At 48.5% G+C, this 12,199-nt stretch overlaps 2 protein-coding genes across 4 annotated transcripts; one reads left to right on the plus strand and one right to left on the minus strand.

Moving 5' to 3' along the window:
• Nucleotides 1-1,439: 1,439 nt before the first annotated feature.
• LOC135635161 (F-box/kelch-repeat protein At1g23390-like) lies at nucleotides 1,440-2,946 on the plus strand. The gene has a single exon (XM_065146047.1). It carries the CDS (start codon nucleotides 1,565-1,567, stop codon nucleotides 2,723-2,725), a length of 1,161 nt encoding a protein of 386 aa, XP_065002119.1. The 5' UTR covers nucleotides 1,440-1,564; the 3' UTR covers nucleotides 2,726-2,946.
• Nucleotides 2,947-3,249: 303 nt separating this feature from the next.
• On the minus strand, nucleotides 3,250-8,690 carry LOC103977551 (uncharacterized). 3 transcript variants are annotated; one of them, XM_009393214.3, is made up of 7 exons: nucleotides 8,488-8,690; nucleotides 8,295-8,366; nucleotides 5,360-5,476; nucleotides 5,117-5,151; nucleotides 4,482-4,582; nucleotides 4,174-4,288; nucleotides 3,250-3,499 (listed from the first exon to the last, which is right to left on the minus strand). In XM_009393214.3, exons 1-6 carry the CDS (start codon nucleotides 8,598-8,600, stop codon nucleotides 4,202-4,204), a joined length of 525 nt encoding a protein of 174 aa, XP_009391489.2. In that variant the 5' UTR covers nucleotides 8,601-8,690; the 3' UTR covers nucleotides 3,250-3,499; nucleotides 4,174-4,201. The 3 variants fall into 3 exon arrangements, with proteins under 3 accessions (XP_009391489.2, XP_009391565.2, XP_009391412.2); XM_009393290.3 differs by lacking the exon at nucleotides 3,250-3,499 and adding an exon at nucleotides 3,607-3,896; XM_009393137.3 differs by lacking the exon at nucleotides 3,250-3,499 and having other exon boundaries at nucleotides 3,973-4,288; nucleotides 8,488-8,689.
• Nucleotides 8,691-12,199: the final 3,509 nt, after the last annotated feature.

Below are 12,199 nucleotides of genomic sequence, written 5' to 3' on the forward strand. Positions count from 1 at the left end.
CACTTCATTCGCTATAAACTTATCATTTTTATCCCATCTATCTATAATTGATCATAATAATTCATGGGTTAAAGCTATACAGGGATATCTAGCAAATGGTCAAATAATATACTATTTATAATATGTAAATGGCACTGCTCGGTGGTATTGACGTAAAATTTTCTCTATTATGCTTATACTACCATATTTTCATGAACCGAAAAAAGGGTGCAACCATTACATAAAATTAACCATTACCTATATATATATATACATATATATACATATATATATTTATATAACATGACCAACTCGACACTTGACCGCCCATGCCACGCGGCGGGTCAATTTTATGTAATGGTTGCACCTTTATTCTGTTCACGGCACGTGGGTTTCTCAATTCAATATCCCGCCAACCGAAACATCCCCCACCTTATTCTAGTAATTTACATTTCCGCCCTTTAACTAATCCCAACACACTGTTCTGCATGTGCAGATGCGCGTGTCGTATCCCTACCAGGTGAGGGTTTTATCTGGAATTCCATCTACCGGTCAAAATGGGGGTCGAACTTGGTTTGATCGGACCACATCGGACCCGATTCTGCAGTCGTCGTCTATGACCGCATGTTCCTCATCAGCGGTCATGCTTAACCATGGAGAAATCAGAGACACGCATGCATTGTCTCAGTCCATCGGACCGAGTCACGCGCGAATACTTCTCCTACAATGAGGGTTGATGGGACCAACGCGTACCTTTCAGCCTTGGCTCGCGTTGACAAAAGGAGGGCCGACAACGGTAGCCAATCACACGATGGCATAATGGAAGGGATGGCGGAAAAGTATGGTAATCCACATCATACGTTGACTTGTGAATATCTAGAGACCTTCGTGTTGGCATTGTATGAAGATGGTTTCGTCCGAATGAAACATGAGTAATTGCGACGGCATCGAAGTTCACAAACACAGCCGATCAGCGACGAGCACAGTCTTTAATGCCACCGCCTCCCCTCCTCCGTGTGCGTCACGTCATCAGTGACGTGCGGCGCCACTTTAAGGGGAGGCTCTTCTTTCACGGTCCCGCTGGAACAATGCATCGGACGACGATTTTTCCCACGATAGACGGCACGAGTACCATGATGTTCCGCAGTGTGCCGCTCGTGACTTATCCCCCTCTTGTTCCATAGCGCTACGCCAGCTAGTAGATCCATTGCCACCGAACTCTCTCTCTCTCTCTCTCTCGCCCGTTCATTAGCCGCCTCGTATGATCGAAGTGCAAGCCACGACAACGGAGTTGGAGGAACAGTGCTTCTCGTCCTCGTGAATCGAGCCTTTCCACGTTCCTGAGGTGTTCCCGGGGAATCAAGAAGGGGCCCATCCGTTTCGCCAATCAGGGGGCATGTACGAAAGAAGGGTACAGAAATGTTCTAGAAGCAGCCCGTAACGAGCACTAAAGAATGCACTGCGGGTCGCGCATCCTCACTGTCATTTTGGCCACGGCGTCGACTTCGATTTCAGAGCATTCTATAAATGTCTCCATGTGAGAGTGAGAGAGAGAGAGAGAGAGAGAGAGAGTTGTCATTTGGGAATGGGAATGCACGGCAAACATCAGCAACAAGGAGGAGAGGAGGAGGTGGAAGGCACTCTCCATGGCGACGTTCTCGATGCCGTCATCTCCCGTGTCTCCGCCCTCGACCTCCTGCCCGCCTCCCGCGTCTCCAAGGCGTGGCGGGCCGCCGTCGTCTCCTCCGTCCGCCACTCCCCCCGCCGTCCCCCGCCGTGGCTCGTCCTCTACCTCCAGGGACGCCGGGGGACCGCCACCACCCACGCCTTCGATCCCCTCTCCCGCGCGTGGCGCTCCATAACCCGCGTGCCCTGGTGCAGCTTTCCGGCGGGGCCCCACTCCCCCGCGCCGCAGGTCTCCACCTACGCCTGCTCCCAGCGCGGCGGCACACGCCTCTACGCCCTCTCGCCATCCGGGTTGGCCCTCGCCAGAGATCCCTTCAGCACCGTGTGGCGCGAGTTGGAGGCGCCGCGCTACTGGCGGACGGACCCGGTGGTGGCCCTCGTGGGGCCCCACGTCGTGGTGGCGGGCGGCACGAGCGAGTTCGAGGACGACGCGAACTCCGTCGACGTGCACGACGCCTGCAGTGGCGGGTGGGAGGCCAGCGAGCCGATGCCGGAGGCCTTCGGGTGGTCGTCCGCGTTCTCAGCGGCGGCGAACGGGAAGAGGTTGTATGTGATGGACAAGTGGTTTCCCTTCACCGCGAGCTGGTTCGACCCGGCCGCCAAGCGGTGGGGGCCGACGCGCCGGGTGAGCATCCCGGATCCGACCGTGCGCCACGCGGCCATGGGGTTCGGGAACGGGCGCCTACTGCTGGCGGGGGCGGGCGGGAGCGGGACGGGGGCGGGATGGAGGGCCGAGAGCGTGCGGCTGTGGGCGGTGGATGAGGAGACGCTGCAGGTGGAGGAGGAGGTGGGGAGGATGCCGAGGGAGATGGTGGAGGGGCTGGTGGACGACGCGGGATGGGGCTTATGGTCGATAGGGTTCTTGAGCGAGGGGGACTATGCGTACGTCTACAACCCGTCGTACCTGGGGGAGTTCTTCCTGTGCGAGTTCGAGGAGGGAGGAGGGTGCAGGTGGGAGAGGATTCTGCGGCCAACGTGCGTGGAGGCGCGGCCGATGCACAGGGTGGTGTTTGGGTGCTCGGAAGTGAGCATGGATGATCTAAAGACGGCTGCAAATTGATGGTTCGGCCTCCAAGTTTGGCGATCGGAGGTCATCCAATTTCTGGGTTGTGTGCACCGCTGCAGGTTAGGCATGGATTGAGAGCCAGAGGCTGTCTCGTCCTTTCCTCTGCTACAGGAGGTGGGGTGCAGTGCAGTGCAGTGCAGTGCATTTGAAACTTTGATGAATATGCTCTCTCTATCTTCTTCTGTAATGGAGAATCTGGGCCAAGTCTGAACCAATCCAATCCTCACGCGGGTGAATGTTGTGTAACTGATGAGTCAAACGAGATCAATAATTACAAACCACTAAAAATAAAAAGAACGAGAATCAACGAAGAAAAGTAAAAGTAAGTGATGTTAGATTCTTAGCAATCAAATCTTTCCGTCCACTATTGTTATTAAAACTAAAAATCAACGAAAAGATGAGTTGTAGTTAATAGTCCGCTGATTCGACTCTAACCTCTATTCTCACGTATCAATATCAGCCGACAGAGGATTTAAAGAAACAACTCTTAGAGCAGAATGCGGAAGACACAGGAGAGAGAGCCAAAATGACGGGGGATAATAATAATAATGGGGTGTTGAAGGCAATGGTAGACGGCATTCTTAACCCACCGGAAACCAAAATATATGAATCCGAATAGTTCTCCTACGTGATATCGTCCTTATCGTCAAGTACATCTTTGTATGGACGAGCGACAACAAGAAAATAATAGATACTAAGATACTAAGTTTCCATCGTCCGAGTAATAAGACCAAACACTCTCTGACACTCCAAATTCCTCGCCTCCAGCTGGGAAAAGTATGTTCAACACAGTTAGCATCGAAGAACGTGGAAAAGAACTGTCCAAGCGTCGGCAGGAATAAAAAAAATGAATAAAAAAATCCAAGAACGTAGCGAGAAACCAAAAGTCCATGCTGACTGTAGATTGGTACTCATCGAGCTGGTGTGTCTAAAGCTACAAAATGATCCTATATTTGAGTATGTGTTATTTGGACAAGCTAGCAAGACACTACGTAAGGTGCTGCAATAAAAAAAACCAGAGAGAGCGAAGTCAAAGCAGGAAAGCTGGCCATTTCAAATTCTTCTGGAAGGAGGATTTCTTCATAATTCATAAAGCACAGTGATGCATCACCAATTTGAGGAGACTTGTCCCAAATGCTATCTTACCTACAGAGAGCTTCTTGGCCTGATTTTTAGAGCACCATGTGAATTATGGTCTTTAACATTTGAAAAAAGAAGGAACTGTGAGACTCAGCAACCAGTGAATGAATCCATCGGGTTGTTTTTTCACATGATAGGTTACAGGTGATTAGTGCATAGAATTTTAAGCAGTAGGCAACAGGTTACATGATTTATTACATGGCAGAGTAAAATTTCAATCTGGTTGTTTGAATATATCTCCACTATCTTCGCCTAAGGTAGGAAAAGATAACTAGCATCGACAACAAGAGAAGTGAACTTACATGTATGATTATGTAGTTCATGGAATATTTACGAAGCAACTCCATATGGGAGAAGGGCAGCAGCCACTGGCCTTCCTTCTTCGCTTAATATATTGTAAGTTGAAGCAGCATTCCTCTGTCATAAAAAAAGGGGATATTACATAGATGAACCACACCTGCTTAAAGCACCAGATGCAGACTCAAATATAGATAAGAGGGATTTAATATAGATAAAGGGTACAGATGATTATTTTAGTGCAACAAGAAAAATAGAGCAATCTTTTAATCTATTAGTACACAAAATAACTAAATAGAGTATCAAAGAATACCGAGTCAATTGCTTCCAGTTTCATTCCAGTAGAACGAATGAATTGTCGCAGTTGAGGGCTTACTGGCTGAATGTGCCTTCCACAGCCAAGAATCAGAATCTCTGAAAAGCAGATAAAACTTAGATGATAAGCAATCAAAATAGATCAAAATATAAGGCAACAAAAAAAGTAAAAATTGGCAGGGAAAGAATAAAACTCAAGAACAAAGATGATAGGTCAGACATTATGCAGAAAACAAGTATTAAATTTTGACAAGTTCCATAAGATATATCGAGATTTAATAATACTTATCAATTAAAAATCTCAACCTGTTCATTCATAATAAGACATAGCTCCATCAATTGTTAAGATATCATGGGAAAAATACAAAGTCCAGATTTTTCTTATAGACACACATGCTTCAACAAAAGTTGCATCAACACAGAAAACTATGTATCTAGCTCAACTCTTAAAGTGTATCGAATAAGAATACAGAATTGCACTCAGTCTCTTGGTTTAAAAGAAAAAAGAAAAAAAAAACAATACCAGGCCAGATATACAGCAGATAAAAAAAGATTCACATAAATTTTGCAACTGTGAAAGCCTATATGTGAGAAGAAGTGAAGAACACAACAAAGTGCCTGTAAAACATATACCTGGAACTGGCCTCAGAATCTTGAATACAGATAAACTGCACTTGGTACAAAAAAAAAAAAAAAAAATTGTGTTAGTAAGCGACGTCACATGTAAGAACTTTGCAGGTTCATATACATAAACAAACAAAGCTAAAGCACACGACTAACAAGTGTATAAGTCCATCATACATTCTCACTCAAAACCCAAGAGTTTCACAATTAATAACTGCACACGATCAAGTTATAAGCAAATTTTGTGCATACCTTTCAGGGGTTATCTCAGAAAATGTTTTTGGAACCCATGTCATGAGCTTATTTTCCACAACAAGCAAGCTGCCTTCATACTTGACACCATTGACAGTAAATCCTGTATCGCCATACCTACAAATTAAAATTAAAATGATAATATCATAATCGAATAATCAGATCAATCAATTATAGAAATAGCCCCTGCTGCAGCTCACCTACATGCCTAGATTAGGAACTAAAGAAGGCAATGCTCACGATTCTATCAAAATCACAAAAAATATTTAAGCAAGGGACTAAACAAGAATCACTTTCTAATACATTTACTTCAAAGAGAATTCTAGCAGATACAGAAGCTACAAATTTAAAGCATAACAGAAAAACACAAGTCATTGTTTCTATGAACATCTCTGGAAGGCATGATTCACTAATCTTTAGAAGGTAACATTGTCTTTGTTCGCATTAGTCATAAACAGAATATTTGACAATGCATTGGGTAGAACACCTTTCTAAATTAAAGTATTTCATTTTTTGCTTATATAGTCAAGCATTTGCAAATTCCATGGCTAAATATGTGTATTTAAAAAAGGCATGTCCGTCAAAATTTAACTTTAGACAGCTCTGCTTGCGTAGGTGAGAGAACTGATTGTTTTGGGTGGGGCCAGGCTCAGATAGTGAGACTGATACTAAACAAACTGGTTGTATGGATGTCAATGTCATGCCATACTGGATCATTTCAAATTATTTGAGGAGAAACCTTTGCATATACAAGGTATATAAGAAATACATTACCAGTGAATAAGGTTAAGAATCAGCTTATGAGTTCTCATCAGCCATAAGAAAGGAAAGTTCTCATTCATGAAAAAAAATCTTTTAGTCATTCTAAAAGTTGACGACAGTTCTGTAAGGAGGCTGAGTAAGACAGTGACAACAATACAACCTTTTTTTGCTTAAACAACCCATTATTGTCTTCATCACTTTTCATGACAAAATGTAAGAACAATCTTCAGCCCTTTTCAAGACAAAATGTTAAGCTATAAGAACTTAGCATTTAAATGACCTTTAAGTATCTGACAACATACATGTGGTTAGCTTGATCAAAGTGGGTAGCTCCAGTATACCCATAAGTAAGGCATATATGGCGTGAGTTGGTGTAACTATCGTGGTACAAATTCAGAAACAAATGCCCATTGTACCATACATGAAACTATCACCACATATCGCTTGAGCAATGACAATTAAATCCACTATCAGATTTTTATTACACCTCTCTTTTCCAAAACCTCAATCAAGCTTGTGTTACCCAGCTTCACAACAGTTCTGCTGACTAACAAAGTGTGGAAGCCCTTGCTTGTCCTTTACGCACCTGGCATGCTCAGTAAATTGATTCTTGTTTGAAAACTATAGGGATAAGGTTTCAAGGAGTTGGCAACTGATTGAAGATCTTGCTCCAAAGTTTAATGTCCCTTACAATGGATAACCTTTTAGCAAAATATCATCAAGCATCAAGAGCTTGTAGTGAAGCTAAGAAATCATATACAAAATGAAAGAACTTTTCTTTCTAAATTACATTGGATGAGACATCATTGGGTGGTATCTAATCCATTTTAAGGTTCATTGTACAGATTGATAAACATAATGAAATAATATTTTCAGAAAATAATACTAGTAAACTGTAGCCATATCTTCATGGAAATTATAAAAAAAGAACATATACACTATGAGAAAACTTCTCCATAGCATCTATTAATAGCATTTGGGACATCAAAGGTAGAAACATTTGTAATAACCCATAACCAAGTCCAAGCATTCAACAACATAACAGACTTAACTAAAATTTATGCCCACCTGTGGGACTTTTCATACTCTTAAGAATTTGGCTTTCTACCCACCTAAGAAGGGAACCCATGGAAACATCCCAGTCATCTAACAATGAAGCAATATTGTAGATATTTGTCCCATTGAGTACCAAAAATAACAACACAATGCGACTTCATAAATTCGCCCTGAATCCACTGCAATTGAGTCAATCTTAATAATCCTTTCAAAAAGCAAATGTTCAATGATTTCTCACCAAATAATACTTAATAATTTAGAACAAAGGGCGAATTTTCGAAAAAAACCCCTAACTTTGGGTTTGCCCACCGAGCACCCCTTTTATCATAAATGACCACTTTGCCCCTATCAGTCACCGCCCTCCACCATGCCTCCGCCCCGCCGGCCGCCTCCCTCCACCCACGCTTGGCAGCCTCATCCGCTGGCCCTTGCCCACATATCGTGGTTGACCACGACCCTCGCCGGCCGCCCCCCTCCCTCCCCTAGCTGCCTGTGCCTTTGTGCGCGGATTGGAAGGCAATGCCGGCTACCCCCGTCCCCTCTCCTGGTCGCCTATGCCTCCCTGTGTAGGCTGGCAATGCTGATTGCCCCCCTCCCCTCCCCCTACTTCTTTGCACGAGGGCCGACGGATAGGCGAGGGTTGGCGGGCCAGGCTGCTAGGCACAAGCAGAGAAGCAACTAGGGTACAGAGGCAAAATGATTTTTTCATACAGCTAGGGGCGCTCCATGAGAATTTTTCAACCTCGAGGCGCTTTGCGGGAAAAAGCCAAAGTTAGCGGCTTTTTCTGAGAATTCGCCATAGAACAAACTCGCTAAGAGACAGAAATTATACCCTAAAAATAATCAACATAATTATTAACTAATACTAAGCCCTAAAGTTTTAGAACCCCTAAAATTCAAGATACTATGACCTCCAAAATTGGCATTCACCGTCAAAGGACGTTCAAACCAGAAAGGGTTCATCTCAAACATCAGGATTCATCTCCAATATCATCAGGATGATCGCCAGATCTAAATCAACAATCAAGAGATCACGAACCTAAAACTTTCTTATATACATAGTATGCAATGTAAACGATCGAACACTAATTAGGGCGATTAGAGGAGATATACATACCGCTGGAAACGCAATTGGTCTTCAGGCACGGTGTCGATGAGATTAATCTGATCATACAGCGAGAACGTGCGCCTGGTCGTGCACAATCCATGAAGCACGATAGAAATATAACTTGAGAACGAGAACGTCCGAAATCAAGAATTAACAGGAGGAAAATGATGACGGCGGTGGTGACTATAAGATAGGAAGAGACCTAAGGGAAGGTAGGGTTCGATTTGAGGGCTTGATGGATTCGTTCCGCAGCGTCTTCACGAGATACGGCAGCATCGTCGCCACCCGCTGTCCTCCACCGCCGCCGCCCACCATTCTGTGATCTCTCTCTCTCTCTCTCTCTCTCTCTCCTCTCCCTTCTTCTCGCGACCACTTGAAGGGGTGAAAACGGTGATGGATGAAGTGCTGGCCGTTCAAAGTTTCATCCGACGGCACAGGGTTCCATCAATTAAGCAAACATAAAACTTTCCCCAGAGACGTTTCCCGTTTCGCTACATGGATGGAATACATAGAAGAGCCCGAAACGGTTTGAACAGGCGTTTCCCGCTCTGGGGGGAACGCGGCGTTTGTTAACCACCGGTGAACGGCAGGAATCATCACACTGAGAGGGAGCATCGGCCATGGCAGCGGGAAAGGGGGGAGTCGCGAAGCCAGCAAGAAGGCGAAGAAGGCAAGGCAGATAGAGTAAGCCAGGCGGTGTAGTCGACCTCCAATCTTCCTACCCAGGTTTTGAGGGCTTCTCTTCTTTTTTGTTCTTGATCTTTTCTGTGCGTCAATTCATTTGAAAGTTCGATTATCCTTCTCTCTTTCGTGTTCGAACGATCTCACTTCTAAAAATTCGATCTTAGAAAGCTTGGAGGTGAAATCTGATAAGGGTAATAAAAGCGACGAGACAACCGTCCTAAATAAAGCCTCACACCCCAGGTCAACGCAATCGGAGCGTCGACCGAGGCACACTGACGCCCTGCTCAAGCTTGGTTCTCCACACCACGCCAACACCAATGTCAGACGCTACCAGCCAGCCCCCTGTAAGCGGGCAAATCAGGAAACAGTAAGCTTCCCTATAAATACCCTCGCATTCTGAACGGTGAGGGAGACTGAAACTTCTATTTCTCCATCTAAAACCCACTCCACATCGACTGACTCGATCGTCGGAGGGGTCGGGCCGAGCTTCCAACCCGACCTCTGTGCAGGTACGAAGACGACGACTTCCCGCTAGGCTCCCAAGCGAGGAGCCGCCTCCCGGAGGAACCAACGACACCGCACGCGACCACCTCGGCGGACTCGAAGCCCACCTCGGAAAGATCCCCTCGTCAACCGGGCCCGAACCAAGCCGCGTCGGCCCCGACTTAAAGTTGTTTACCCCAACATTTTGGCGCTAGAAGGAGGGCCCGACCCAGCATGTCGAGGGATTATCAGGTCGGCTTTGATGAACCCACGGTTGGGGGGCCATACCCGGTCGAGGCTTCGGGGACCTCATGACGAAGGTCCCGCCATGGCCTCGGAGCGCTATTGGCGGATATTCAACGATCCGGGCCTATCGCCACCCGACGGGGCCCCCGTCAATTCAGCGCCTGTGTCGCCCGAGGCCTTCCATGACCTCACTCATCAGGTCCGACTACTCACCGACATGGTGCAATCCAATGTTCCCCTTGTCTCCCGCCCATCGCGCGTCCCAGCCGACCCGACGCTCGTGTCATCCGAGGCCTTTCAGGCCCTCGCTCATCAAGTCCAAGCTCTAACTAACATGGTGCAATCCATCATCCCGTCCATCGCCCAATCGCTGCGGCAAGAGGAGCCACCCGTTCAGGCTCGCACGTCGCCCCTGGAGCTTCCCGGTTCACCTCGGGTCCCATCATTACCACTCGGGGATCGAGTGATGGCAAACCCGAGCGGCTGCCCGGAACCCGAGGCACTCTCTTCGAAATCCCTGTGGGCCCAATTGCGACTAGTCGGCCAACGACTCGACGAGGTGCAGAAAGAGGTCCATAGGTCCAGGGGAGCGCTAAGGGAGGACGTACACCAAGGGTCTCCATTCACGCCCGAGATACGGGATCTGACAGTCCCCCCGGACTTCCAGCTCCCCTCTCTGGACGCTTACGACGGCTCCGCCGACCCGGCGGACCATGTAGCTGCTTTTCACGCCCAGATGGCTCTATACGGGACCTCTGATGCTCTGATGTGTAGAGTGTTTCCAACCACTCTGAGAGGGTCGGCCCACGCATGGTACGACGGCTTGAAGACCGGAACGATCGCGTCCTTCGACCAACTCGTCAATGACTTGGAGCTCCACTTCATGGCCAATGCACGGTCGAAGCCTTCCGCGACACTACTCCTTGGACTCGGACAAAGGGAGGACGAGCCCCTCTCACATTTTATGGATCGCTTTGCCACGCAAATCCGGGGTTTGCCGGACACTCACCCCTCTCTGATAGTGCAGGCATTCGTGATAGGACTGCGACCTTCCAAACTTCTCTGGTCCCTCGCGGAGCGACCTCCCACCACGGTGCCAGAGATGCTCCAGCGGGCTGACCAGTACATCGCAGCGGAGACCTGGGCGGCTGGGAGGAGAAGGGACGACTTCCGACCGCGGGCTCCATAAGAGAGGTCAAGCACTCGCCCTGCCTCGGTCTTTTCCGAGCGAAGGTTCAGTATCTGCCTTACCTCCTCTGGACTCGCTGTTAGCCCCGACCTAAACTCCTCCGAGCCAACACAGCTCGGCCGGAGACAACCTCGAGCCGTATCCTTCGGCTTGAGCCATATTCCTCGGCCGCGGACCGTCGAGTCATACCTCAGCGCGACCTTCCCGCCTGAGCTGTATCCCACGGCCCGAGCCATATCCTTCGGCTCGAGCCGTGTCCCTCGGACGTAGACTGCCGAGTTCCACCCCTGCGCGGCCAGCTCGCCTGCGTCATGCTACTCGGTCGCACGGTGCCCGGGACCACACCTGCGCGGCCTGCGTCGTGCTACTCGGTCGCACAATGCCCGAGACCACACCTGCACGGTTAGCCCGCTTGCGTCGTGCTACTCGGTCGCACGATACCCGAGACCACACATACGCGGCCAACCCGCCTGCGTCGTGCTCCTCGGCTTCTTGCTCCCGAGACACACCTACGCAGTTCACCCGCCTGCGTCGTGCTCCTCGACTTCTTGCTCCCGAGACACACCTGCGCGGCCAGCCCGCCTGCATCGTGGTCCTCAGCTTCCTGCTCCAGGGACACACCTGTGCGGCCAGCCCGCCTGCGTCGTGCTCCTCGGCCCCCTGCTCCCGAGACACACCTGCGCGGTTCACCCGCCTGCGTCGTGCTCCTCGGCTTCCTGCTCCCGAGACACACCTGCGCGGCCAGCCCGCCTGCGTCGTGCTACTCGGTCGCACGATGCCCGAGACACACCTGCGCGGTTCATGTTGGGAAATCATAGGGGGCGACATCATATGCGCAGCGGAAGAACAAGAAAACAAAAATCCCCGATTCCCAAAAAGATGTTCATCGTCGTGCGAAGATTGGTGCGCAAAATCGGCAAAAACACAAAACTACGTATAGAGATTGTGTTACCTAGGGAGATCGTATATCCCTGTTTCCTTGCAGATCCTTAGGAGAGGGTGAAGGAGGTCAAGCGTCCTCCTCTCTAGCGGTGATCCACACAGCAGGGTTGCGACGACGCTCCTCAAAACTCCAGGCCTACTCTGAGGGGGAGAGGGAGAGGAGAATAGGAAGGGCAAGCAAAGACTCTAGCCTATGAGGCTGTGAATCCCTCCTATTTATAGAGATCCCGTGTCAAAACCCTAATGGGTCCTTTCCCTAGTGGGTATTGGATCTGCATCCAATAAGACAAGGGCTCCGTCGGATATCTCATATCCGAACCTCTACTCATCGCAATGCCTACCATATGTGTGTGACCCTCTAGGCCCAATA

The sequence above is a fragment of the Musa acuminata genome, chromosome BXJ3-4 (genome assembly GCF_036884655.1).
Source record: "Musa acuminata AAA Group cultivar baxijiao chromosome BXJ3-4, Cavendish_Baxijiao_AAA, whole genome shotgun sequence".
NCBI lineage: Eukaryota > Viridiplantae > Streptophyta > Magnoliopsida > Zingiberales > Musaceae > Musa > Musa acuminata.